Here is a 24,039-nt window from a genome sequence, read left to right on the forward strand (position 1 = left end):
GGGGGGCGGTCCCCCCAGGAAGGAGGAAAAAGAGGTTTCCTGCCCTGCTGTGGACCATGCAGTAAGATCTGGACTCCATTCATGCAGACTGAAAAGTGTAAATAGGCAAATAAACCTTATTTCTGAAAGCATGGCAGTCTCCACCGTGTCTTCTATTCTCCAATGGGACACAGACCCTGTGTGTGTGTGTGTGTGTGCCTTTGGCACCAAATGCTCCAGCCACTGCTGGGTGGAGAGAGGGCCAGGCTCCGGGCTTTTGTAACAATACATTAAAATCTGCATTTGAAAAAAAATCTGCGTTGAAAAAAGAAGCCAGTTTCTCCACTCTGCCCCTTCATTCAGTTTCCTTGTCTTGGGTCTCCCTGTCCATTAGGTTCTCTACCTCCTCTTAGGGCCATCACAATCCTCAACCATTCCCCTGCGATGTTTTAATGACCCCTCCTTCCCAACCAACCAACCAACCCTCTTTTCCTCACAGAAGGTGGACCACGATCTGCTCTGAACTGTCCCAGCCAATGCACCAGCCCAGCCAATCAGTGTCCGAGACGTCACCGGACTTAACAATGTACAGGCTGTGCTGTATTAGCATCGGCGGAGTCAACAAGCGAGGCTAAATCACGTGACACTGGGGAGGGGGTTGTCCCAAACCAGGTAGAGCTTTTTGATTTTGTGAAGATTTTTGGAGTGTTTCTATTTTGCCGCCTTTTCATTTTTGCTTGATTTGGGGCGTTTCAAATTTACGGCCAAAAGGGCCGTACGATTTATTCCGCCGCCGCCGCCCCTTTGAGAAAGGACGATTATATCTCGCCTTGGTCCCAATTGCGCAGGTGCCAAGGTGCTGCTGTTCCCATATTAGGCGAGGGAAAGGTCACACTAAGGAAGACCGCGCGGCACCTGAACGTTCCGTCGAGTGAAAGGGGAGCCTGACCCCGCCCTCCTTCAGAGGGGTTCGGGCGAGTGGCCGCGCGCTCGTTCTGTGTCCGTGCAGTGACGCTTTAACGGTCGCCCACAGCGTCCTTTATTCCTCCCCCCATCCCTTCAACAGCTGTCTCCCTTCCCCCGTTTTCTATGCGCGCGCGCGCGCCTGTTTTTTCGGAATCCTGCCCCAGTAACAGCTGAGCCCTAGGAGCTCCGCCCCCAACAATGCCAATTTACCAATCACATTCCGCCTCCACCGTATGTCCCAATCAAAACTGGCTCGAGGGCATGTGCAGTCCCAATCTGACTCCTTTCATTGAACAGCAATTTTCCCCTCTCAGCCAACCAGAACGCCGACCTCCTTGTTTGCCCTCGCCCTTCCAGGAGCCCCTCCTCCTCCAAGCCCGGCGCGCCTTCCTCGCCCCTTTGCCCGGTTTCAGACATCCGCCCGCACTCTTTTTTCGTATTGTCAAGGAAAGCCAGTCCCGCCCATCAACGCCGCAGCAACCCAATGAACGCAGGGCCCTCGCGAGCGACTCGGCTCGCTCACTCGCTCCCTTTTATCAGTGCACATGCGCTTTGTTTCATCCAGCAACATCTTGTTCCCTCACAGCTCACGCTTGGTTAACTCTCTCTCCCTCTCTCTCTCTCTCCAGAACGCCCTTACCAAGGCGCAAGTCGTACGATACGTCTCGGCTCCGCTCTACGCATGCGGCCGTTCCTTGGCTTCGGAAAGGCGTTCGGCGCGTGTCCAGTCCGCGGCGCATGCGGCTTTCTCCCGGCTCCCTCCCACGGCTCCCTGCGCGTGCGCCCTCTCCTCCGCCGCGCGCCGCCGCCTATGCGCATGCGTCCGGGGCTCTCTCTGCCTTGGTTCCGGTCTGGCTCCTGCCTTGGGCGCCATCTTGGATTTGGGGACAACTGGAGTGAGTGAGTGAGTGAGAAGGCAGAGGAGCCCGAGGAGGCGAAAGAGGGGAGGGGGGGCCGGATAGCGCCAGGCCCCCCATCCCCACAGTACTCCACATCACCGACCCCACCCTCTGCTGTAGAGAGGTAGCCCCTCCCTTTCCCTAGCCCTCCGCCCCGCAGGGCTCCCTGGACGTTGGAGGATTTCTGGGGCTCCTGTAGGACCACCCCGCCCCCGTCCGCCCACCCCGCCCCGGCCCCTCCTGACCCCCCGCCCCAGTTTCCCCGTGAGGGCGGTGGCGCGTTCCGCTTCAGAGGTGCAAGCCTGAGTCCCCTCCGCATCCATTACCTGTGGGTCCTTTATAGCTCACCCCACCTGAAATATATGACAGGGGCTGCAACGTCCCACTTAGCCCGCGCCTTCTTTCCCTTAATAGGCTTCCCTTTGGCTTCCCAAAGAGTCGTCTGTCGGTAGGGCTTCTTGTATGTTAGAGATTTCCCCGCCTCTGATTTGGGATATTCTCTCTTCTCCCCCCCCCCTTCCCCGCCCTGAAGAGTCTCCGTAGAATTGGGTCTGCTAGGAGACTCCTCATTCACCTTTTCAAAGGGATGCCCCCATCCTTTCCCTTTAAGTAGAGCCCCCTGCACGTCTTCGCTTCTGCGGATCCTTTCTTCCCTAGCCAAGCAAGAGAGAGGGAGAGATACTCTAGGTGCCCTATGTCTCCTACGCAGAGGCCTCTCTCGTCCAGGGGAGCCAGTGACAGTTCCCTCTAAACCCTCTTCCTTGATTGGAGGAGTTGGGGAAGAGGAGGAGGAGGTCGGGGGTGTACTCCCCACCCCCAATATCCTGGAGCTGGAGCCGCAAGGGGAACAGTATCAAGGCAGCTGCCGAGACTTACAGGTGAGACCTGAACGTACTAATACAGGGGAGAGGTGAAGGGATGTGTGTTTTGGTGGTGGTGGTGGTGGTGGGGAGGCTGGGAAGATAACAGAAGGTGAACGTTTGCAGAACAAAGAGGTTGTATGCACCAATTTTGTGGAAATCCGATTTTCTTTCTTTCTGCTTCCCCCGCCTTCCCCCAACAATCATGCCTCCTATGTTGAGAAGCACACGCCCTCCCACCCCACCCCGAACTCATTTTCTTCTAAAGGCTTAATGAAGGAGTAGCAACTTGCAGCTTTCCCCTGCCACATCTGGGCCCCACTTCTCTCTTCTGGAGAAGCCAGGAGCTCTGTTCAACAGAACATGGATCCTGGGTTTCCATTCTGCCACCTCAAATCCTTGGCTTCTTTTTATTGAGAATAGAAAGTGACACCACCACCTCCATCCCTCCCAAAAAATCTCCTTTGCAACCTAGCAATTGGATCTCACTATGACTGTTAGATTCCATTTCTTGACTTTGCAACTTAGAGCCCCTGGCTCCTAGTCCTGTTTCTCTCCATTAGATCTTGTTCAGCTTTTAAGGAAACCTAGAGGCCTGTTTTTATGCCCTTAAATATTTGATGACAAGGTTGGGGATGTAGGTGTTACTGAGGTAGGTTAGCATGATGACTATTGGCCTCCCTAGGAATCATCATCCAGGCTGAAACTTTGTTGTAAATATTGAGCATGCAACCAGGAGTGAATTTTGGGGAAATGGGATGATTGCCCTTGGCTTGCGGTCTGGGGTTGGATTTTAATGTAGCATGCTACCAAAAGTTTTGTATGTGTGTTTTTCATGGGTAGGAGTAAGACATGGTGGAACTGTATTTGGTTGCAGGGGCGCATCACACTGATACTGCAGAGTAATGAGGTTTAACATGACCACTTGGAAGGAAGGAGGATGAATGGTTTGTCCTAAATGCTGGATGGTGTTCAATTTGACATCCTTTTCAGCTACAGGGACCACTTCCCACTGGGCCTGCTCTTTTTGTAATCTGAAAAAGATTTAATGTCAAAGAAACCCATATTCCACAGAGGAAAATAAAATTCAGCATTCAATATAACATTGCACAAAAAATTCAATTCTCTTAATATGCAGGAGTTTCACATTTAATTAAGAGTTTTAGGTAAATTGAGCATTATTTTGGTGGTGTGAAAGTGCTGTTAAGAGGCAGTACCTATAAGCAGTGGGGTATGAGAAAGCCAGTACTGTATTCCTTGAGCAATGGCAGTTGTCTGTTTCTCTCCCCCCCACCGCCGCCCACCCTGTGGACCACGATTGTTTTCAGATATCTCTCTAGAAACATGGGGGCTAGTACCTTTAAAGAAGAGGTCTTCAGCAGTCTAGATTTCTGTACATGTCATGTCTCAGAAGATCAATTAATGAATCATGGCCTGTTTATCGAGCCCATTAACACAAAGCACACAAGTTTCAAGACTTCCACTTTCATGGATTGTATTGCTGCTTGACCTGGGTCAAAAAATGGGAGTTGGGAATATTACTACCTCAAGGGACTGCACATTTCTCTGGGACATACCAGTTCAAGGTAGGAATTTAAAATGAGTGAGAAAAAGGGGTGTTTCATGTGGTGTGCATCCAACAATTTTCATCGTAGCTTGAATGTCATTCTAGAAGATTTCAGGAAAGGTTTTGTGTGGCATGCTTCTATCAAGGATGAGTAAGAGTCCTTGAGCACTGTGTTGCTTTTGGGGCTCCTCAATCCGCTGTCCAGCCCTGTCCCAATAGGCAGTAGTTTTATCATGCAAGATGGGGCCCAGTATCTACTTGGTTGCTTTTTGACAAAGCTTTTCCTGTGATATTTTTATGAAGGCTCTTTCTGAAGTGTTTGGCCACCGAGATAATGGGATAAATTGCTTTTCTTTTGTTGACAGGAGCTCCTCAGACTTTTAGCCCAGCTGATTCTCTCTTGTGACCAGTAACTCCCTTATTTTAGTCTGTTTAGTTGGGTACAGCCTTGCAAATGAATGCCCCAAAGTTACTAATCTGTCCACATATGCTGATTCAGTCATTTCAATTATATAAACAGCCCAAAAGAAAGGAAAAGAACCAACACTTTTCCAGTTTTTCTGACTTACAGCACAGTTCTGTGACAAGTTGGAAACATGTCCTATTGAGTTCAATGAGGCTTATTCCCATGTAAGTGAGGTTAGAATTGCAGCCCCAGTCCCCTAATACACATGTCCATTTAAAACCCTGGTTCTGCCCCTGTTGCTACAAAGAGCATGACTTCTCAATGAGCATTTAGGATTTTTCCTTTGCTGGATTTTCCCTACCTACGTTCTTGATTATAATACACTTATTTCTTCCAGTAATCTAAAACAGAATCATGAGCCTCTTTTCAGCTGGACATGTTATCATGAGAGAGGTTTTATCCTGGAATATTCAGATGTTCTTTTAAAAAGAATGATTATGATGGTATAACAAAAGTGTTGCTTTGAGCCAAAGGATGGCAAACAAGCCAACCCAGACCAAGAATAAAAGCATCCTACCCCTCTTGCCCAGGCATTACTTAAGGGAGGTGGAGTTGTTTCTATATTTGTGGCTGCTGATTCTGTGTTAAGAGGCTGCCTCTTTTTGCACATCTTACTACGATGTGACATAAACTAATAATTGGTAACACTCTTTGATCAGATAAATTTAACAGCCCAAAGTTTCTAACTTTGATCTTGCCCTTTGTCAGAGAATACGTTGAGAAGAGCTGGCAAGCAGAGGGATGAATGAGAGTTCAAGTATAATGTCTGAAAGGACACATGCAGAAGCTTGAGATATGATTAGAACGTCTTTCTTTCACACACGCACACCCCCTCCCCCTCGACACATACAAAAGTTCCCCTTTAGACACTATGGAGGACTTGCAAAAAGTGGAAGTGTTTTCTATAACATCCAACGCCAGTCTTGTTTTCTGCCTTTAGTTTTCAGTTTAATCTGGTTTGGTGAGAGTCTGTCTTATGTACATCTCATGACTACAGGCCTTTCCATGGGCTTAACATATGTGACAGGGTATGCAAAAACTAAATCGCCTCACTAGTCTGGGCAAATGCAATATTTTCTTCTGGCCAGCAAAGGGCATTTGTTAAGGTAACTGAACTCCTTCCAATTCTTTCTTAAAATAGTTTTCTAATGGTTGCAGCAAAATCTCTGGAAATGACTGCATTGTGTTCTCAAAGCATTATTTTCTGTCATGCTGTTGTGGTAGAATACAACCCCTAGGGCTTGCTTCTGAGTTACCCACAGGTTACTCAGTAAGCACTGTATTCTTCCAGCACAGAAGGAATTGGTAGTGCGGGGGAGAAGACCCCCTGGAATGAAAGCATCCTAGAACCTCTGAAAGGAAAGAGGCCAGGACAGGGTATTTCATAATATTTAGGAAAGAGACTTTAAGGTTGGAGTCCATTTACCTGGAGTAAGCTCCATTGAATTCAGAAGGGCTTAGGTCTAAGTAGGCATGTAGGATGGCTCTGTATGATTTGTAACCCTATATACTTAATTGAGATGAACCCCATTGAGCACTGTAGGAGTTGCTTCTGAGTAAACATTCAAAGGATTGTGCTGCCTGGGAAGGAAGGACTAGGAAGCAGTAACAGAACAGAGATGTGCTTCTGTGGACCCAGGATGCTGTAGCCTTGCTGAAGCTAAGAAGGTCTGGGCCTGGTTAGTTCCTGGATGGCAAGAGTACCTGGGGACTGTCTTGAGTTCCATGATGGAAAAAAGACAGGATATACATCTATTAAATATAGAAATTGCTGCCGTAATTTTTTTATAAGCATTTCATTATCCTTGTAGTTGCAGTGCAAAGCCAGCAAATATGAAGAGAGCAGCAACAGGTGAAGGGCAGCTCTTCTGCTGTTTTGTGGCTGGAGCTATAATGCGTTTCCTAGGTTTCTATCAAGAGGGTATTCAAATGGGCCACGTGTGAGTATTTTGGAGGCTTAAGTAATGAGAAGAGATCAGAAGCCCTTTGTGGAGGTGTAGCGGCCTCCCTCAAGCAAGTTCAACAAACTGGACCAGAGTTTGTCCTATCTTTCATTCTACGATATTATTTCATTGCCCATTGGTGGCATTTGGTACAAGGTGCTGTCTAAAAGCATTTACTGGGCCAGTGAAGAAAGAAAGAAAACACATAACTTGCTTCTCTGCCACTACCACAAAGGACAGTGGCTAACATTTGGAGATTGGGAGCAGTCCAGACATCGTGGCTTCCAGTGTTTCACTCTTGGCTGCAGGCAGGTGATCTTTAGACCTCTTGATTTTGGGTGCGTGGGGAAATCCACATGTGCCACAACTGTGGCATTATCCCGCTTTCAAATACCTAAAGCCCATCTGTGGGTATTGGGTAATTCTGCCCCCTTCCTCTCTAGGTTCAGATGGCTCTTCCTTGCTCCATATCCCCAGCACTGATGATGTTTTGCATTAGGGAGAACCTGATGGAGTTTATGTGTTCTTCACTTTTTAATGGGACTTCAGCAGCCTAATGCTACTGTCTCCTTGTGTATCTGTTTTCGCCTGAGATTTAATGACTTTATGTTTGTGGAAACTGTGCCTTAGGATTTTATAGGAAATTCTTTCCAGTAGCACCTTAGAGACCAACTGAGTTTGTTCTTGGTAAGAGCTTTCGTGTGCATGCACACTTCTTCAGATACAGTGTGTATCTGAAGAAGTGTGCATGCACACGAAAGCTCATACCAAGAACAAACTCAGTTGGTCTCTAAGGTGCTACTGGAAAGAATTTCCTATTTTGTTTCGACTATGGCAGACCAACACGGCTACCCACCTGTAACTGGAACTTAGGATTTTATATTTCACTGTTGCCAAGTGTATGCTGTCATAAGTTACCTAGCTTTAATTGCCAAATTAGACCTGAGGCCTCATGACCACTTCTCTTAAGACTTTCCCCTTACCAGCTTTCACTGTATATTGTTTCACTGATTAAACCCAGAATAATCAGGCTGTTCTTTTAGTTCTTCTGTTTTCTTTAATCTCTGTATCTTAAAGAATGCAGCGTAAACCGCTCAATGCTTGATATATTTCAGGTGGTAAAATAGAGGCAACATCACCAGTTTTGGCTTACCAGGCACACATAACAACCCAGCAGCTTTTGAGGAAAAACCCTTATTAGTAGATGGGGTACAGTGGCAAACACTTGGGGTGGACATTGGCATACTAGGTAATGCATTTTTGTTCCTTTGGCCAGCACAGTTGAGCCCATTATTGTCAACCTACTAAGCTTGTTGCTACTCCCTGTCAGAAATATGCTACCCCTCTTTGCCACCCAGGCATATAAGGTGCATTGTCTTCAGGAGATCCTCAAGTTACTTCCTCAGTTTGTGAAAATGAACTGAAGGATTTAGGATCACTATCTGCAGTTCTCTAAATTGTTGGAGCTAGAAAGCCACTAAGGTCAAGCGTCCATCTCCCAGCCTTTGGCTAGACGCTTAATTTTTCACAACCTGTCCACCCACCCACCCTTGGTGAATGTCATTCTGGGTGGCGTGTGTTCTGCAAGCAGATTGTTGAAACTGGCAGCAGGTCCTGTGTCAGAGCTGCCTGACTAATTTTCATAACTCACTATAGCTGGATTGAGCAAGTGAGCCAAAGCACATGCTATAGAAAAAGCAAGGTGTATTGTTTGTCCTGGGTGGTTAACTCCTTTCCAAATGTGCTTATCCAGTATAGCAGGGATGAGGAACCTTTTTCGGCCCGATGGCTGCTTTCCCTTCTAGGCAGCCTTCTGAGGGTCACATGCTGGTGGTGCACAGGCAAAAGTGGGCAGAGCAACCTTTGAACAGTAGGTTAGTTTCTGTGAAAAACTCACACTCCCCTTTATCTTTCTGCCATCCAGGCAAGCAAGAGGCATTATCAGAGTTCAAAGACACCTTCCAGCCAGGCAGTCAAGCAGGGCCAGTGAGAGCTGTTGCCTGGGGAGAGGGGAATGCCTGGGGAAAGTTCTGAGGGCCACATAGAGAGGCTTGAGGGGCCTGAGGTTCCCCACCCCTGTGTTACACTCTGCAGATGAGAAGAAAGCCTTAAGCCATGCCTTCAGCACAGGTCCTTTTTACTAGTTATATTAAAATAGATTATTAAAGATTATATATTCTTTTTGTGTTTATTGGAAGTGTCTTGTGCATTGATGTAAGTCCCATGAGAACTCCTGGAAAAGTGGCATAGAAGTATGCTGGCAAATGGTAACTGCTGCTTTCTGTGTCTAATTGCAGCCTCCCAAAGCTTCAGCAGAAGCAACAAAATCTTGCATGACTCTTAAGACTCACAGGCCTATAAACTGGTTCCACTTTTAGTCTGCACATCTTGGGTCAAATGTGACATCCAGACCTGATGATGGTGACCTGAAAGCAGGTCTACTGTTCCATGTTGGGTGAGAGCCTGATCTACTTTTGCTCTCCTTTTTGCAGACAATACAGATTATGCTGCAGAGGGCGTTTCTGTGTAAGGAGTAGCCCTAGATGACTTCTCTGAATTCATTGTATACCCCTGTTCCCTTGACTTTAGCCTGGAACCTCAAAACCAAACTGCTTAGTGAAGTGAGGTACAGCAGAAGGATGCCTTCCCACCCGCATTGCTGCCAGGCTGGCCTTGTGGTTTGCCTTTTTGCTTTGGATTGTTCCCTGGGAAGCAACTGAACAATGCAAGGATTTCCTCTCGCTGACATGGCCTGCCTGCAAGCTCTTGATTTCCTTGTTTTTCTGTTCATTGGGTGGAGGAGGGGAGTTGGTTCAATGAGCCCATCCCAGAAGGTGAAGAGGTACCCCAAGAAACTTGTTTTGGCAAACGGAGTTTAGATGCAGGTTGCTCAAAAGGCAAAGGCCATGGGCCTTGTTTTTCTAATGTTCATCTAGCCAGCCTGGCCTGACCCATTCCCATAGGCAAAGACTCCAGGGGGTTACATCCAGCTGACTAATTTCAGTGACAAGGAATGGATCTGCAGTCCAGACCTACAATATGTTTTAGCCCATATGAATACCCTGCTGGTTCATTCAGCTGATGGAGGCCTGCATAGGATTAGCAATAAGGTCAGAATAGTGGCTTATACCTGCATTAAGCATAGACTCAAAAATGGTGAGGTTCCCCCTCTGGGAAGCAGGGTACCCATGTTGGGCCAGGGTGGGAGGCAGCATGGCAGCCCACCTCTCTTCCCATTTTGTGTAGGGTCATAAGTTGCAGCTACTGCAAGCAGCAAACACATTCTCCTGCTGAAGGATCTCTCCCAGGGAATTTAGGTTGGTACGTCTGGAAATTTGAGTTGTTTGCTGTAGGGTTGAGAGCTAGAGTCTAGGCTGCCTGGATTTGTCTCTGTTCCCTTTTAGAAGCTTCGGCCTCTTGTGCAATATAATGCCACATCAAGAAGTATGGATCATCTTGCCATAGAATTTATTGATTGATTTAGAGCACTTGTACCCCACTCTTTAACCTAAAAGTCTCCAGGAGTGGCTTACATACAATGGCTTGCAAGACAGCCCCTGCCTGCAGGCTTACAATCTGAAATGTATTTCTGCTCTTTTTTTCTTCTCCTTTTTACTTTCTGCCACCTGCATCTTTTACTCTTAAAGACCTTGATTAAAATAAACTCCATAGATTTACCGATTGGGGCAGTGTGTTGCAGGGAAAACATTTCAATGTAGTGATATGCAACTGTTTCATATGTGGATAGTAAGCTTTTAACATAAAATTGTATGATGGGGGTGATATTTTCCCAGTGGTTAACAGCTCTGAGCACCTCTTTGAGGACTAATCAGGAGTAAGCAACTTCTGTACAGTGGTACCTCGGGTTAAGAACTTAATTCGTTCCGGAGATCCGTTCTTAACCTGAAACTGTTCTTACCTGAGGTACCACTTTAGCTAATGGAGCCTCCCACTGCTGCCACGCGATTTCTGTTCTCATCCTGAAGCAAAGTTCTTAACCCGAGGTACTAATTCTGGGTTAGCGGAGTCTGTAACCTGAGGTACCACTGTACTATCTATGCTTCCTGTGTACAGGGTTATTGGCCTCTGGGCCCAGTTCAAGGTGATCACATTAGTGAGCCCTAAAAAGCTCAGGCCCCAAATATCTGAAAGACTGCCTCCACCCCTTCCAAAGTTGTTGGGTGTTAGGGGGGTCCCTTGGTATCCTGATCCTCAGAAGTGTGGGGAAGAGTGGCCCAGGAGAGCCCTTTCTTTGTGGAACTCCCTCCCCACAGAGTCATGTGCAGCATCTTCATTGGACAGCTTTTGCTGTCTGTAAAAGACACACTTCTTTGCCCTGGCCCTTGTTTTTTTTGGGGGGGGGGGAACCGAACTTTTGTTGGATTTATACCGTTCTGTTCCATTCAGAGAGGATTTACTATGTTATTATCATTGCAACGGTCTTATCCGTTTTTATCACTGTATATTATAATACTGTAACTCACCCTGGAACCTGATGGAGAAGGGCAGGTATAAAATCTTAGAAATAAATAAATTACCTAGTCCACTTCTTCTGTACCAAGCCCAGTAAAATTCCAGGCAAGCCTCTCAAAAGTCTCATTTGCTACATGTCCCCTTCAGTCCCTCACAACTGACTGACTTCAGTTTACCCAAGAAAAGGAATGGGGAACCTGTGGCCTTCAAGATGGTAGTGGACTATTTAACTCACGTTATTTCTAACCATTGCCTTATTCTAACAGGGGTTGGAGTGCCAACAACCTCTGGGGGTCCTCCCCATCCATCCCTGCTCTAGAAATAATTGTTAAGGAAAGCAGCACAAGATAGCCAAATCACAAAAGCAACCTTGGAACGGTTGCACTTGATTATTTTTGGTTTTGTTTATACATCCTTGGGAGTAATTGCCATCAAAGAAGTAGTCTTTAAAGAAGATCTTGTTAATTTCTCCTTCCTCCCTAACTTGACTTTCAACAAGAGCAGAAGGGAAACTAAAGCAAGAAAGAAGTTTATTAAGCTGAGACAATTCTTAGTGAGAATGTGGCTGCTTTGCCATGCAGGTTTTTGCCCACTGCAAGGGGAAGGTGGCACTGCACATGCCAGTCCGTTGAGCTGAAGCTCAGTCCTTCCACACTGAAGAGGGAAAACCCAGCAAGAACCTTCATCCTGTCATAGAAGGAGCAAGTCACGGAGGTTATTTTAGTTGAGAAAGCAGCAGGGACAAGTGTGCTCTGAGTCAGAGTGTATTGTATCTCAGGGAGATACTCCTGAGTTTTCTTAGGAACAATTGGAGCCTGTAATTTATTTTCTAAAAGAAATTTGCTTGCCAGGGTATATTGTGGTTAGAGCAGAAAAGTTGGAAAACTTAGAGATAAGCAAAGTTTCAGGTGCATGCAGTTCCCCAATTCAGTACATTTTCAGTTCCCAATTGAATGCTGCTGCTAGTGCAGCAGGAGCACAACATGAAGAGGAGAAACAGCTGTATCTTCTCTGAGCTCTATGAAGTCTTACCCCATTTGCTGGCATTGGTGCCCCTCCCCTGCTTCCAAATTCTTCTTGATTACCATTCTACACCACTTCTCTTATTTTTGTGGGTGGGAACTTGCGACTCCTGGATTCTCTTGTGAAGGGTGTCCTGTATGAGCAGTGACTAGATTGGATGCAGCTGTGGAAGATTCCCCATCCTGGCTGATTTAGCAAAAGAATGGGCCTTTTGTAGGGAGTCTGATATGTTTTTATAACCTGTCTTACTTCCACTAAGGAACTCAATGCAACCCACTGTACATGAGGTTCTTAGATGTCCCTCCCCCAGTCCAGTCCCCTCACTGACCAGGCCTAGATATGTTTAGTTTCAGGAAGGTAGCCTCATTGTGTGTCCTATCAGACCATGTCTTACCCTCGGTGAGCTTGCTAAACTCTGTTTCCCCACCTTAGGAGAAGGGCAAAGGTGAAGCCCAGCCTCCTCCACGGCCGCCATGCCGTCTAATGCCCGGGCTGGCAGCTTGAAGGACCCTGAGGTGGCTGAACTGTTCTTCAAGGATGACCCCGAAAAGCTCTTTGTTGACCTGCGGGAGATTGGTCATGGCAGCTTCGGAGCAGTCTACTTTGTGAGTGTTGAAGGAGTGGGGGGGGCGATATTGCTGGAATTGAACACACCCCTCTAGGCTCACTTAAAGCATGCCCTCCAGATCCTCCTTCCTCATTAGCATCACACCTCTTTGCCCTCCCTGTGGAGAAGATTACTAGTTATAACCTCTGCATGTATGCTCCAGGTTCGGAAACAGTATGCTCCTGAATTTCAGCTGCTGGGGAACAACAACTGGAGAGGGCTGTTACCTTCCCCCCTCTCCCCCCCCCCCAGCTTATGGGCTTGTTGACCACTGTGGGAAACAGGATTGGAGTGAACTGACTCTTGGTCAGATTCATCCATGCTTCCTTTCTCATTCTTATGAAATGGGTTCCTTCTACTTCCTACATGCCTCTGACCGGTGGACATCTCTGGGTGTGAGAATGCCCTCTTGATCAGCATTACTTTTTCCAGGCAGAGAAGCCAGCCTCTGCTCAGCCCTATGAATTGACTGCCTCTGAATCTGGCCATTGCTCCCCCACCCCCCAACAGCTTCCTGACACTCTGTTCCTTCCACAGGCCCGAGACATACGTAACAACGAAGTGGTGGCCATCAAGAAAATGTCCTACAGCGGGAAACAGTCTAATGAGGTTTGTGCTTCACACTTCTGACAACAATAGTCGCAGCTGGCCTGCCAGCAGACCTTGGTGATTAAGTTCCCTTGGTCTCTAGACTGACTGAGAGTGCCCTGGATCCATTGGGCTTTGTCCCATTGTCTCCTTCATCTGGAATTCAGGCTTCTCCATGCTTAGGCTCCCTTTGTGTATCTTCCAGAAATGGCAGGATATTATCAAAGAGGTGAAGTTTCTGCAAAAGCTGCGGCACCCGAACACCATTGAATACAAAGGCTGCTATCTACGGGAACATACAGCATGGGTAAGATGAGAGGGGAAGCTGCTCACATTAACCTTTTGGGCTCCGGGAAGATTTTCTGATCTTTGAATGATGGAGGTTTTGAATGGGTGCAGGAGAGGTATGAGTGGTGGTTGGGTTTCTTGCTTAGGTTAAAGAGCAAGTATGGATCTTACAGAAGAGAGAGAGAGAGATTTTTACAGACGAAGCAAAATTCATTCATGGAAGTGGCGGCCACATGATGTGGTTGTGGCTGCTGCTTTAAGACGACTTTATAAAAGGGGGGGGGCAGGGCTAGGCAAATGCATGGAGGATAAGACTATCTGTGGTTGTTAACCATGATAGCTAAATGCAACCTCCATGTGTAGAAGCAGTATACCTCTGAATACCAGTTGACAGGAGGGCAACAGGATGGGAGGGCAGTTGCCTTCTGACCTGCTTATGGGTTTCCTGAAGGCATCTTGTTGGCTACTGTGGGGAACAGGATGCTGGACTAAATGGACCTTTGGTCTGATTTAGCAGGGGCTCTTCCTATGTTCTTAAGTGAATCGGAAGTCCCAGGTATGTAACGGTTTGGGGGACTGGTTGGCAGGTGGGGTTCAGAGGAATGTTCGGCCCTGTGCTAACTTCCTTCCCTGCCTTCTTACCCCATCAGCTGGTAATGGAGTACTGCCTGGGCTCTGCCTCGGACTTGCTGGAAGGTGAGTACTCAAGACCATGTGAGATGGGTAGACATTCTATATCCCTTTGTCCTACACTTATATGTGATGCTCTCTCCTCCCTCCCATGTTTCCTAGTGCACAAGAAACCGCTGCAGGAAGTAGAGATTGCAGCCATAACACATGGTGCCCTGCAGGGACTTGCATACCTGCATTCGCACAACATGATCCACAGGTGAGATGAGCAGTCCTGCCCTGTGTGCCCACATCTTCCCATGCTGTTTTTAGGCATAGTCCACAGTAGCCTGGATGGCAGAATGGCTACTTACCACGAGGGTGCAGTCCTTATGGACCCTTCTGATTTTAAATTGAATTCTTTGCTACTTTTAACTGCCACAACAAGGCATATTTGCATTTGATTCATGCAAGCGATTCCTATGGGGTTTTCAGCACAGAGACAGAAAATAAACTTTATGTATGAGCTGAATGCAAAACTTCAGAGAAAGCTGCTTGAAACATCCTGCATTGTAATGGCACAATATGGCCTTGATGCTGCTGCACCATAAAATCTGTATACTTCCTCCCTTCCTCCCACTTTACATCTAGAGAAATTGTGGCAAATGGCAGCTTTTGGTTTAAAACTGCAAGGTCAGACAGTCTGGCTGTGTTCATATATAATGGTAAGCCATGCTTGGTTTTAACGTAAGATTTATTCAACAAAGCATGGGTTGTCTTTCAGGCAAGCAAATAAGCCAAGAACTTCTTTCTCCGAAACTTGCTTTGTTTTCCAGCTGTTCTTACCTCCTGCCTCCATAGTTTGACCACTCCACCCTTGATGCTTACTAGACAACTCACGGTTGAGCAAGGAGATCACACCAAACCATAATTAGCCATGTTTTCACATCATGGTTTGTTGCCAGAAAACAAACCATTGTTAGCCTGCTGGTGTGGATCTGGCTTAGTGTTGTTTGCAAACCAGGTCTCTTTTGCTCGAGTTTCTCTATCTCTATCCTAACCTTGTATATTTTGTTGTTCATGCCCTTTGCGTGATCCACAGACAGGATGACAAAGCCCCCCACAGTATAATTTGCAAGCCGTTGTTTATTGGGTTCCAGCACATGTCAGGGTCCACATGAATACATTGGCATGTGTTGGGAGAGTGGGACCATGCACGCCATCAGGCCCCTCTGCCACATCTCCAATGCCCCATCCTTACACGCATTTATGTATTCCATGTACATCCCACTTGTCCTCCATGGCCCTCAAGGTGGCGTAGATGGTTCTCCCTCCCCCCATATTATCCTCATAAGAACCCTCTGAAGGTAGGTTAGGCTGAGAGACAGTGACTGGTCCAAAGTCACCTAGCGAGTGGTATGCCTGAATGAGGATTTTACACTTATTCTTCCTGGTCCAATACTCTAACCACAACACCCCTCTGGCTCTGCTTTAGGACTGAAACAGAAAGCCTTCTGTTCACACATAGGCCCCCTCTGTGACTTAGAACCATGTGTGATCTGGTTATAATTGTGTAAGAGGTTGGCCACTTGAATAAGGCTAAGCAGTTCACCCTAAACATCTCCATCTAACCCCCCCCCCCCCCGGGCATGCAGTTTTCAGTGCACACACCTCCTGCCATGATTCCATCCTCCTGCTCCCCCCCCCCACTGTTTCTCACACTTGTTTTCCCTCTCTGCCCGCCTTCCAGTCCATGATTATCTCTGCTCCCATGTGCAGTTCTTAACCACTAAGCCTTGCCTTTTCCAGAGATGTGAAAGCTGGGAATATCCTGCTGACTGAGCCAGGACAAGTGAAACTGGGGGACTTTGGCTCGGCCTCCATCATTGCTCCCGCTAACTCCTTTGTTGGCACCCCATACTGGTAAGAGAGCAAGAACTGGGTGTTTGTGTGACCCGGGAGACAAGTGGGAAGATCTGTGGCAAGAAGCAATTGTAGGCCTTGCCCTTCATTAGGAGGGTAGTGTTTGCATGAAAATATGGCAGGGCAAATTGGGAGTGAGGTTTGATGTGTGCGAACTTGGTTCCTTGAAAAGCAAAGAGAATTTAGTGGATTTGATAGGGCCTGCATTTTCTGGAGGGAAGAGTTAGAGATGTTGGAAAGTAGAAAAGCAAAGTGGTACTGCATGGAAGCAGAGGGTTGCCCTTTTTTGCAGATAAAATGTCGTATATCGGGGTGGCTCTGTAGACGTTGTTGCTCTCCAGTTTCCATCATCCCTGACCGTTGACTTGGCTGGCTGGTGCCAATGGGAGTTGTAGCCCATGACATTTGGGGACACTACATTCATTACCACCCCAGCTATAGATTCTTAACAAGCTGTGAATCATGATCTCAGGCCACTCTGCTCTTTCCTCTTTCCAGGATGGCTCCCGAGGTGATCCTAGCCATGGACGAGGGGCAGTACGACGGCAAGGTGGATGTCTGGTCACTTGGCATCACGTGCATCGAACTTGGTATGGGATGAGCACTTAGGAATAGAGAAGGTGGTGTGCTCCAAGTACCTCCTTGCCCTGGCAAGCTTGGAGCTGCCGGATTTCTTAAGGTGGGGGAGGCTGGAGGGGAAAAGTATTGGGGGAAAGTGAAATGCCGCTGTTAACAGCAGTGTCCCTGTATCCCCAGCGGAGCGCAAACCACCCCTCTTTAACATGAATGCTATGAGTGCCTTATACCACATCGCCCAGAATGATTCTCCGCTGCTCCAGTCCAGTCACTGGTAAGAAAGGCCCCCAAATCATGTGTTTATGAAAACAAAGGGTGTTCTAGGACCTTGGAAATAGGGGTTGATGGGTTTAGAGCTGGGACCGGTGACAGAAGTTGAGGTTGGAGTTGGAAAGAAGGCAGGCCTCCTGGATTGCTCTTTCTTTACTTCTTTCAGGTCTGAATATTTCCGGAACTTTGTGGATTCGTGCCTGCAGAAGATCCCCCAGGACCGCCCAACCTCCGATGTGCTGCTCAAGGTACTGCTCAGCTCAGCTGCACCCCTGAATAGGGGCCTTCTGTCTCCTCTACCTGTGGTCCAATTATGTCTCTGAAACTTTGGTCACAGCACAGCCCTGTCTGTGTGACAGTGAAAGTGAGGCTGAGGGCAGAAGAAGAAAGCTGTTTTCCTATTAGAAAATTCATTGAGAGGAAAAAAGATGCCGAGGACTGCCAAGACGTGGAATTAGCTAGGTAACATGAGGTGGGGGGGTGTAGGTGGAGAGTTGTCACGTGGGATTAGCCTTCATAAGTAACTTCCTTCAACATTGTTCCCCAGGAGACAACTATACAAATCTTCCCCTTTGTTTTTCATTGTTAAAAAGATGCTCCACCTGTGAAAAACAATTTTTAAATGTTTTGGTTAAAGTATTTGCGGTTCCTCATCACTTTGATTCACCTCCCAGACAAGCTGAGAGTGCACTGTGTACATTAGTTTGAGTTGTTAGTGGAACAGAATTGATCCAGTTGAAGTGGATTTGTGAAAAACTTGCTCTGGAGAACCATTTTCAACCAAACTCATGCTCATTCTTCCCCAGCATCGCTTCCTCTTGAGGGAACGTCCCCAGACAGTTATCATGGACCTGATCCAGCGAACCAAGGATGCTGTGCGGGAGCTGGACAACCTGCAGTACCGCAAGATGAAGAAAATCCTTTTCCAGGAGGCACAGAATGGCCCAAATGCAGAGGCACCAGAAGAGGAGGAGGTTAGTGGTTCTACCTGGTTACCCAAGGCAGCTTCTTCCCCGCTCCGGCTTCCTCCCCAACTTCTTACCCTCTCTATGTTGTTCTAGGAGGTGGAGCAGTTTCTCCACCGTACAGGCACCATCAATAGCATGGAGAGTAGCCATTCGGTGCCCAGCATGTCCATCAGCGCTAGCAGCCAGAGCAGCAGTGTCAACAGCCTGGCGGATGCCTCCGATGACGACGATGGGGCTGAGATTGCCATGATGCAGGAAGGCGAGCACACAGTCACCTCCAACAGCTCTGTCATCCATCGCCTCCCGGTACAGGATACATGTGCTTTGGCAGTGGGAGGGTCTGAAAGATAACAGAAGGGAGCAGGATTGAGTGGGCTTGGAAAGCAAAGTCACTTGTGCCTTTCCATGATCAGAGCCCAAAGAAGCGTGGAGCCAGGCATGCTGAGTTACTGTTGTAGTGAAGGGCAAAATTTAGGGAGCAGCTCAGGTTGGGAGGTGGTAAAGATGTGGGAATCACAGGTTGGTCCTGCCTGGGTGAGTGAATTGTGGGAGTGGCCCACCTCTGAACATGGGTTGGATTCACACGATATGATAGGAATGGTGGTGGGGAGCAAGGCAGTAGAGATCAAAGAGTTTGGGTCTGCGGCTAAAGCATCCTTAGTTCTGAAAGCCTATTAGGCCCATTGCTTCACAGCTAATCTCATTTTAAGCATAGATTTATCCCACCTTCCCCACTCTGCCCAGAAACTAATGGTTGTAAAAGACACACCTGACTGTGGGATTTGGGGGGAATTTTCCTGTACGAATTAGGTTAATTTGCATATGCTCATATTTCATTGGACCATGTTCAGTTTGCATCATCAGAAAATGTTCTGATGCCCTAGAGCAGGAGTCGGCAACCTGATGCCCTCCACATGTCGTTGGAGCAACTCCCATGATCCCTGACCATTAGCCATGCTGGCTGAGGCTGATAGGAGTTGTAGTCCAAGAACACCTGGAGGACACCTTGTTGTCTACTCCTGCCCGAGAGAGTGATCTATTTTTACATGCTTATTTGTATTTACTGTGCACAATGCTTTGAAATTGCCACGCTTGCTTGCTTGCCTGTTTGTTATATTTGCAATTGGCATCCATTCATTGTTAGTAGTAAACCTGTAGAACAGAAAAATTCCCATGGAAGAATAAAACATTAATTTCTGCCCCACCAAGGCAAATTTAAGCCCAATGGAGCCATTTCCCTCCTCACTGGGTGGGGTAATTAAATTGTGTCCCACTCATCCTCACACAGCTGTGACGCTTTCTGTTGACCCAGCTCATCCAACATAAAGAGAGGTGGGCAGAGAAGGTGTTAGAACCATGTAGGTTTTGCATTTCTCACAGGCCTGTTTTGGTGCTTCTCAGGGCCACGACAACCTGTACGATGACCCGTACCAGCCTGAGATGGAGCCCCAGAGCTCATCATCTGCTGCCCGGCGCCGTGCCTACTGCCGCAACCGAGACCACTTTGCGACCATCCGTACAGCTTCTCTGGTGACAAAGCATGATTCCCCCCCCCCTCCAAACCAAGTTCAGTCTCTTCATTGTTCATGGCCCAGCACCTTGTTTTTATGTGGAGGCTGCAGAAGCTGCAGGGTTTACACAACTTCTTCCCAAGTAGTAGGTTCTGCTTCCTCCTGAATCCTCATTTCTCAAGATGAGATGGGATTCTTGCTAGCTGTATAAAAAATGAGAATTCATGTCCTGCAGAAGTATTAAGGGCTCAGGATGCAGCCCCCACAACCTGGCATCTTTCACATGTTTCATGCTACAACTCCCAGCAGCCCCAGAGGGTGCCAGGATGGAGGGAAACTGGCCCCAAAGTGGCCCATTTAGAAAAGGAATGGGCAGATTCTGGGGGGAAAGATTTGTCATGGACTATTAACATCTATTGTTGTTTTTAGGTACAGCTTCCTATTGTAGGAAAGGAGCAGAGGGGGAGAATCATGGAGTCCTAGAAGTCCCAAGTTCAATACTCTTGCCTTTTGGGCATTTCCCCAACGCACTTTGTAACCAAGGGAGGCCAGGAATGTTCTTTTGGAGAGAGAAAAAGGAAACTCTGTTTCTGTGTTGGGCTGCTGAAACTTAAGCAATGAATTGATTCCTTAATTGATTAATAAATCTAATATATGAATAAAAAAGTAGCTCCAGAGAGCCACACCATTTTTGATGATGCATGCATACGGTGCAGCAGGACATTGTTAGAAGGGGGACATCTCAGAGAGGGAGTGGGGTGCAGCTGTGTGCCAAACCTTGAGTCTCATGGAAGAAAGAGGGGTGTAAATGTAATAAAGTAAAAACAGGATGGTGCCTGCTACCAGCAACTTTATCAGTACCTATAATAATTTAAAAGTTCCAAATTTAATGATTGGTGCTTGATAAGGATGGATTAATTGGCAAGATGTGGCAGGCCTCGTTCTCAGTTAACAGGCTCTTGTGGGCAGGGTGTTGAGGGTGGCCCAGGAAAGGGTGATGCTGAGCTTCTTCCTCCCCTTAACAGGATGCAGCTCCAATTCAGGAGTAGGCCCCCAAGCAGTGGGGCCTGCACTCAGGGTTGCCTAACTTTTACCTCCTGCCGCCCTTCCCCAGGTGACTCGCCAGATCCAGGAGCACGAGCAAGACTCGGCACTGCGGGACCAGATGAGCGGCTACAAGCGGATGCGGCGCCAGCACCAGAAGCAGCTGCTGGCTCTGGAGAACAAGCTCCGAGCGGAGCTGGACGAGCACCAGCTGCGCCTCGACAAGGAGCTGGAGGCCCATCGCAGCAACTTCTCTGCTGAGGCTGAGAAACTGGCCAAGAAGCACCAAGCTATATTTGAGAAGGAGGTGAGCGCAGTGCCTTGCCAGAGCGGGGGAAATACTGTGGGAGACAGTTGTGATGGCGTTTACGGGGACAGGAGGAAGGCAGAGAGCTTGTGGCCTCCCTAGTGGAGGAGCTCCCGTAGGAAAGTGGAGTTCCTCGGGCTGTTGAATAACCACATGCTCAGCGCTGGCTCCTGGTTTTGGGGAAGCATTACCCAGGACAGATGGGGTGTTCTTGCAGCAGCGAGCCTTGCTCCTTGCCGCCATCATCGCCAACTGCTACTGTTGCTCCTCCTCTTCATCTTTGCTGCCACTCGCTTGACTGCCAGGCAGTGAGCCAGGGAGCAAGTAGGCAGTGTCCTCTGTGGATCCTCCTTTGCCTACTGCTTCCCCGTTGCCTGGGCCAGGCTGAGAGGCAGTAGGGAAGGGCAGGTGTAGGGGGCTCTTGTCATCGGACCCCCTGGAACGGTGCCTGGACCCTCTGCAAATGCCTGGCCTCTTGACACTGGCCCTACGTGTGCTGGAGGGGTGTGTTAAAAACCAGCCAAAATAAAAAGAGTTCCTCCTTTTTGGTTTCCCTTCCATTCTGACCAGATTACTTGGGGTGATCCAAGCTTGTTGCTGAGAGGGTCTCTTCTTTGGCTCCTGTTATAGCTGTGGCTCTTCCCTTCCCTTCTGGCCAGATCAGCTGTGACCTGGTAGCTCAGTGCTTTGGGATCGTTTCAGTCAGCAGCTGCTGCTGCTGCTGGCATCATTTTTCCTCTTAAAAGCAGATACTTTTGCTTATGGGGAAGGGCAGTAGCTCAGTGGTGGAGCTTGCCTTGCATGCAGAAGGTCCCAAGTTCAATCTCTGGTCGAGACCCCTGCCTGAAACCCCAGAGAGCCACTGCTGGCCAGTGTAGACAATACTGAGCTAGATGACCAATGCTCTGGCTCAGTGCAAGGCAGCTTCTTATGCTCCTGTGTTTGTATCAGAGGACATCCAGCTTCAACAATAGCCAGGCCTGAATGCTAAGCCCTGCTCCCCTCCCTCCACCCAAACACATTAAAAATGGTGAGTTGAAAACCATGCTAACAATGCAAATTTGCCTATTTCTGCTGGACATAGGCAAGCTCCTTGAGACTCCAACTCGGTTTCCCACTCTGGCTTTGGTCATTCTACCAGTTTGCCCACACCCCCATAATGGCAATTATATTTTCTTTCTCCCACACTTCAAACACTTTCCTGTGCTTGCATGGAGTTACGCTACTACACACACAGCCCTGAGTGTGACCAAACTGTCTTCATCCTTCCTTTGTGAGTGAATTTCCTTTCTCTCTCACCCATCCCCTGTACAGGCAAAGGCAGCCCTGGCTGAAGAGAAGAAGTTTCAGCAACATATCTTGGGCCAGCAGAAAAAGGAGTTGGGCAACTTGCTGGAGTCGCAGAAGCGGCAGTATAAGCTACGCAAGGAGCAACTTAAAGAGGTACCTGCTTTTTAAGAGAAGCAAAGCATGCAGGAGGGGAGGGGGAGGGTCACATCAGCTTGGCAGCCTTCTTTTGGGAAGTCCTGGGGTCTCATCCCAGCCTCCGTGTTTTCCCCCCTTGTGCTGTGTTCCAATTCCATGGGTGGGTGAGGGATGTGTGGCCTCTGAATCTGCCACTGCTAATTTCTGGTTCTCTTAGTTCAGTCTGTGGTACTACCGCCTGATAATTCAGTGACCTGAAATTAGAGTCCTTGAAGAAGCTTATTCAGGAATCAATCATACAATCTTTAGGAGGGGTGCATATAAAATATAAAATTTAAAATGTCAGGGGCATCACATGCCCCACCCTGTGTCAGGAAATACTCAAGAGTTGCCTCAATGCTGAAGATTCTCACAGTTCCCTGCAATCCATGGCTGACTTCCTGCTTATGAAGAGTGAGCTAGTGCCCTTGAGCTGTTTCCTTGAGACTGGATCAGTGGCTCTTCTCTCTCTTTGGTGGGCAGAAGCCCACCACGGGAAATGTTTGCCAAAGGCTGGACTTCCAGCAGTGTCTGCACTCCTCATTCAGTGAGAACAAGACAAATGAGTGATCTCAAATGAAGGAGCAGTTAGAGAAAGTTTAGCAACAAGTGTATTCTGTGGAAGTTCCTTTGGAACTCTGCAGCTGGTCTGCACACTCACTCTCCATCCATATAGTCACCAGCTGCACCCAGGTGTTCTTTGCCCAGTTTTATCCCTGGGTATAGGGCAGCAGTGGGGAACCTCTGGCTTGTGGGCTACAGCAAGCCTGGCTGGAGGCCTTAGCTGGCCCATAATGCCTTTCTTCCCGAACCACAGCCACCTGACCTACATTTGATGTCTTAGGCATGTAAACATGCGGCTGCAAAGGTACAACCAAGAGCCCTAAAGTGCTCTTGGTTGTTCCTTGGCAGGCAAGGCTCACATCCGGTAATTCCAAATTTGGCCCATCCTTGCCAAAAGTGAGCATTGCAATTGGCACCAACCAACACTGATTTTGTCAGTGTTTTTAGCCATGACAGATTTAAACATCCATCAGTTGTGCTCTGGAGTTCCCAGTCAGGAGCCACCAAGCACAGCTGATTCTTGCCCCAACAGAGGGTTGTAACCAAGACCAATCAGTTGACCGGCACTGACTGAAACCCCTGCTGGGATTGGCTGCAGGGATCTTTCTTTGCAGCCCAGCTTGAGGAACATAGATCAGGGGTCAGCAACCTAAGGCCTATGGGCCAGAAGAGTTCAGGAAAGAAACGAGCACGCTTAGAATGCACCCCCTTTCTTTGCAGCTAGGTCACCATGGTGACATCAGATGATTGACAGGTGGGTGGACCCGTCAAGGTGGCCCACGGTGGGAGAGCTCAAGCTCCCTTCCGCTAGCCAGATCCTGTTCTCCGCCCATGCTGTGTAGGAGGAGATACCATCATACTTCATTGTGTCCCATTTCTCATGACTTTTTGTTTTCCTCTCTCAGGAGCTGCAGGAGAATCAGAGCACACCCAAGCGGGAGAAGCAAGAGTGGCTGCTGAGGCAGAAGGAGAACATGCAGCACTACCAAGCAGAGGAAGAGGCCAACCTTCTGCGCCGCCAGCGGCAGTACTTTGAGCTGCAGTGCCGCCAGTACAAGCGCAAGATGCTGCTGGCCCGCCACAACTTGGACCAGGACCTGTTGCGAGAGGTGAGAGTCTGGCGATGGCTGTGGGGAAGGGATGG

The 24,039-nt window shown here is 48.1% G+C and overlaps 1 protein-coding gene across 2 annotated transcripts in view; it reads left to right on the top strand.

Annotated features, from left to right (window-relative positions):
• The first annotated feature begins 2,337 nt into the window (after positions 1–2,337).
• The window catches only part of TAOK2 (TAO kinase 2), a 37,154-nt gene continuing 15,452 nt past the window's right edge, over positions 2,338–24,039 (top strand). The window contains exons 1-16 of one of the 2 annotated variants that reach the window (XM_033169252.1): positions 2,338–2,722; positions 12,609–12,781; positions 13,321–13,392; positions 13,577–13,678; positions 14,310–14,355; positions 14,452–14,548; positions 16,078–16,191; positions 16,690–16,781; positions 16,948–17,041; positions 17,204–17,285; positions 17,844–18,011; positions 18,099–18,311; positions 19,407–19,535; positions 20,631–20,867; positions 22,182–22,310; positions 23,801–24,004. In XM_033169252.1, the coding sequence (XP_033025143.1) occupies positions 12,650–12,781; positions 13,321–13,392; positions 13,577–13,678; positions 14,310–14,355; positions 14,452–14,548; positions 16,078–16,191; positions 16,690–16,781; positions 16,948–17,041; positions 17,204–17,285; positions 17,844–18,011; positions 18,099–18,311; positions 19,407–19,535; positions 20,631–20,867; positions 22,182–22,310; positions 23,801–24,004 (1,911 nt within the window). In that variant the 5' untranslated portion in view covers positions 2,338–2,722; positions 12,609–12,649. The remainder of the gene's footprint in view (positions 2,723–12,608; positions 12,782–13,320; positions 13,393–13,576; positions 13,679–14,309; positions 14,356–14,451; positions 14,549–16,077; positions 16,192–16,689; positions 16,782–16,947; positions 17,042–17,203; positions 17,286–17,843; positions 18,012–18,098; positions 18,312–19,406; positions 19,536–20,630; positions 20,868–22,181; positions 22,311–23,800; positions 24,005–24,039) is intronic. The other variant, XM_033169253.1, reaches the window with a different exon arrangement.

This window comes from Lacerta agilis, chromosome 14, assembly GCF_009819535.1.
Source record: "Lacerta agilis isolate rLacAgi1 chromosome 14, rLacAgi1.pri, whole genome shotgun sequence".
NCBI lineage: Eukaryota > Metazoa > Chordata > Lepidosauria > Squamata > Lacertidae > Lacerta > Lacerta agilis.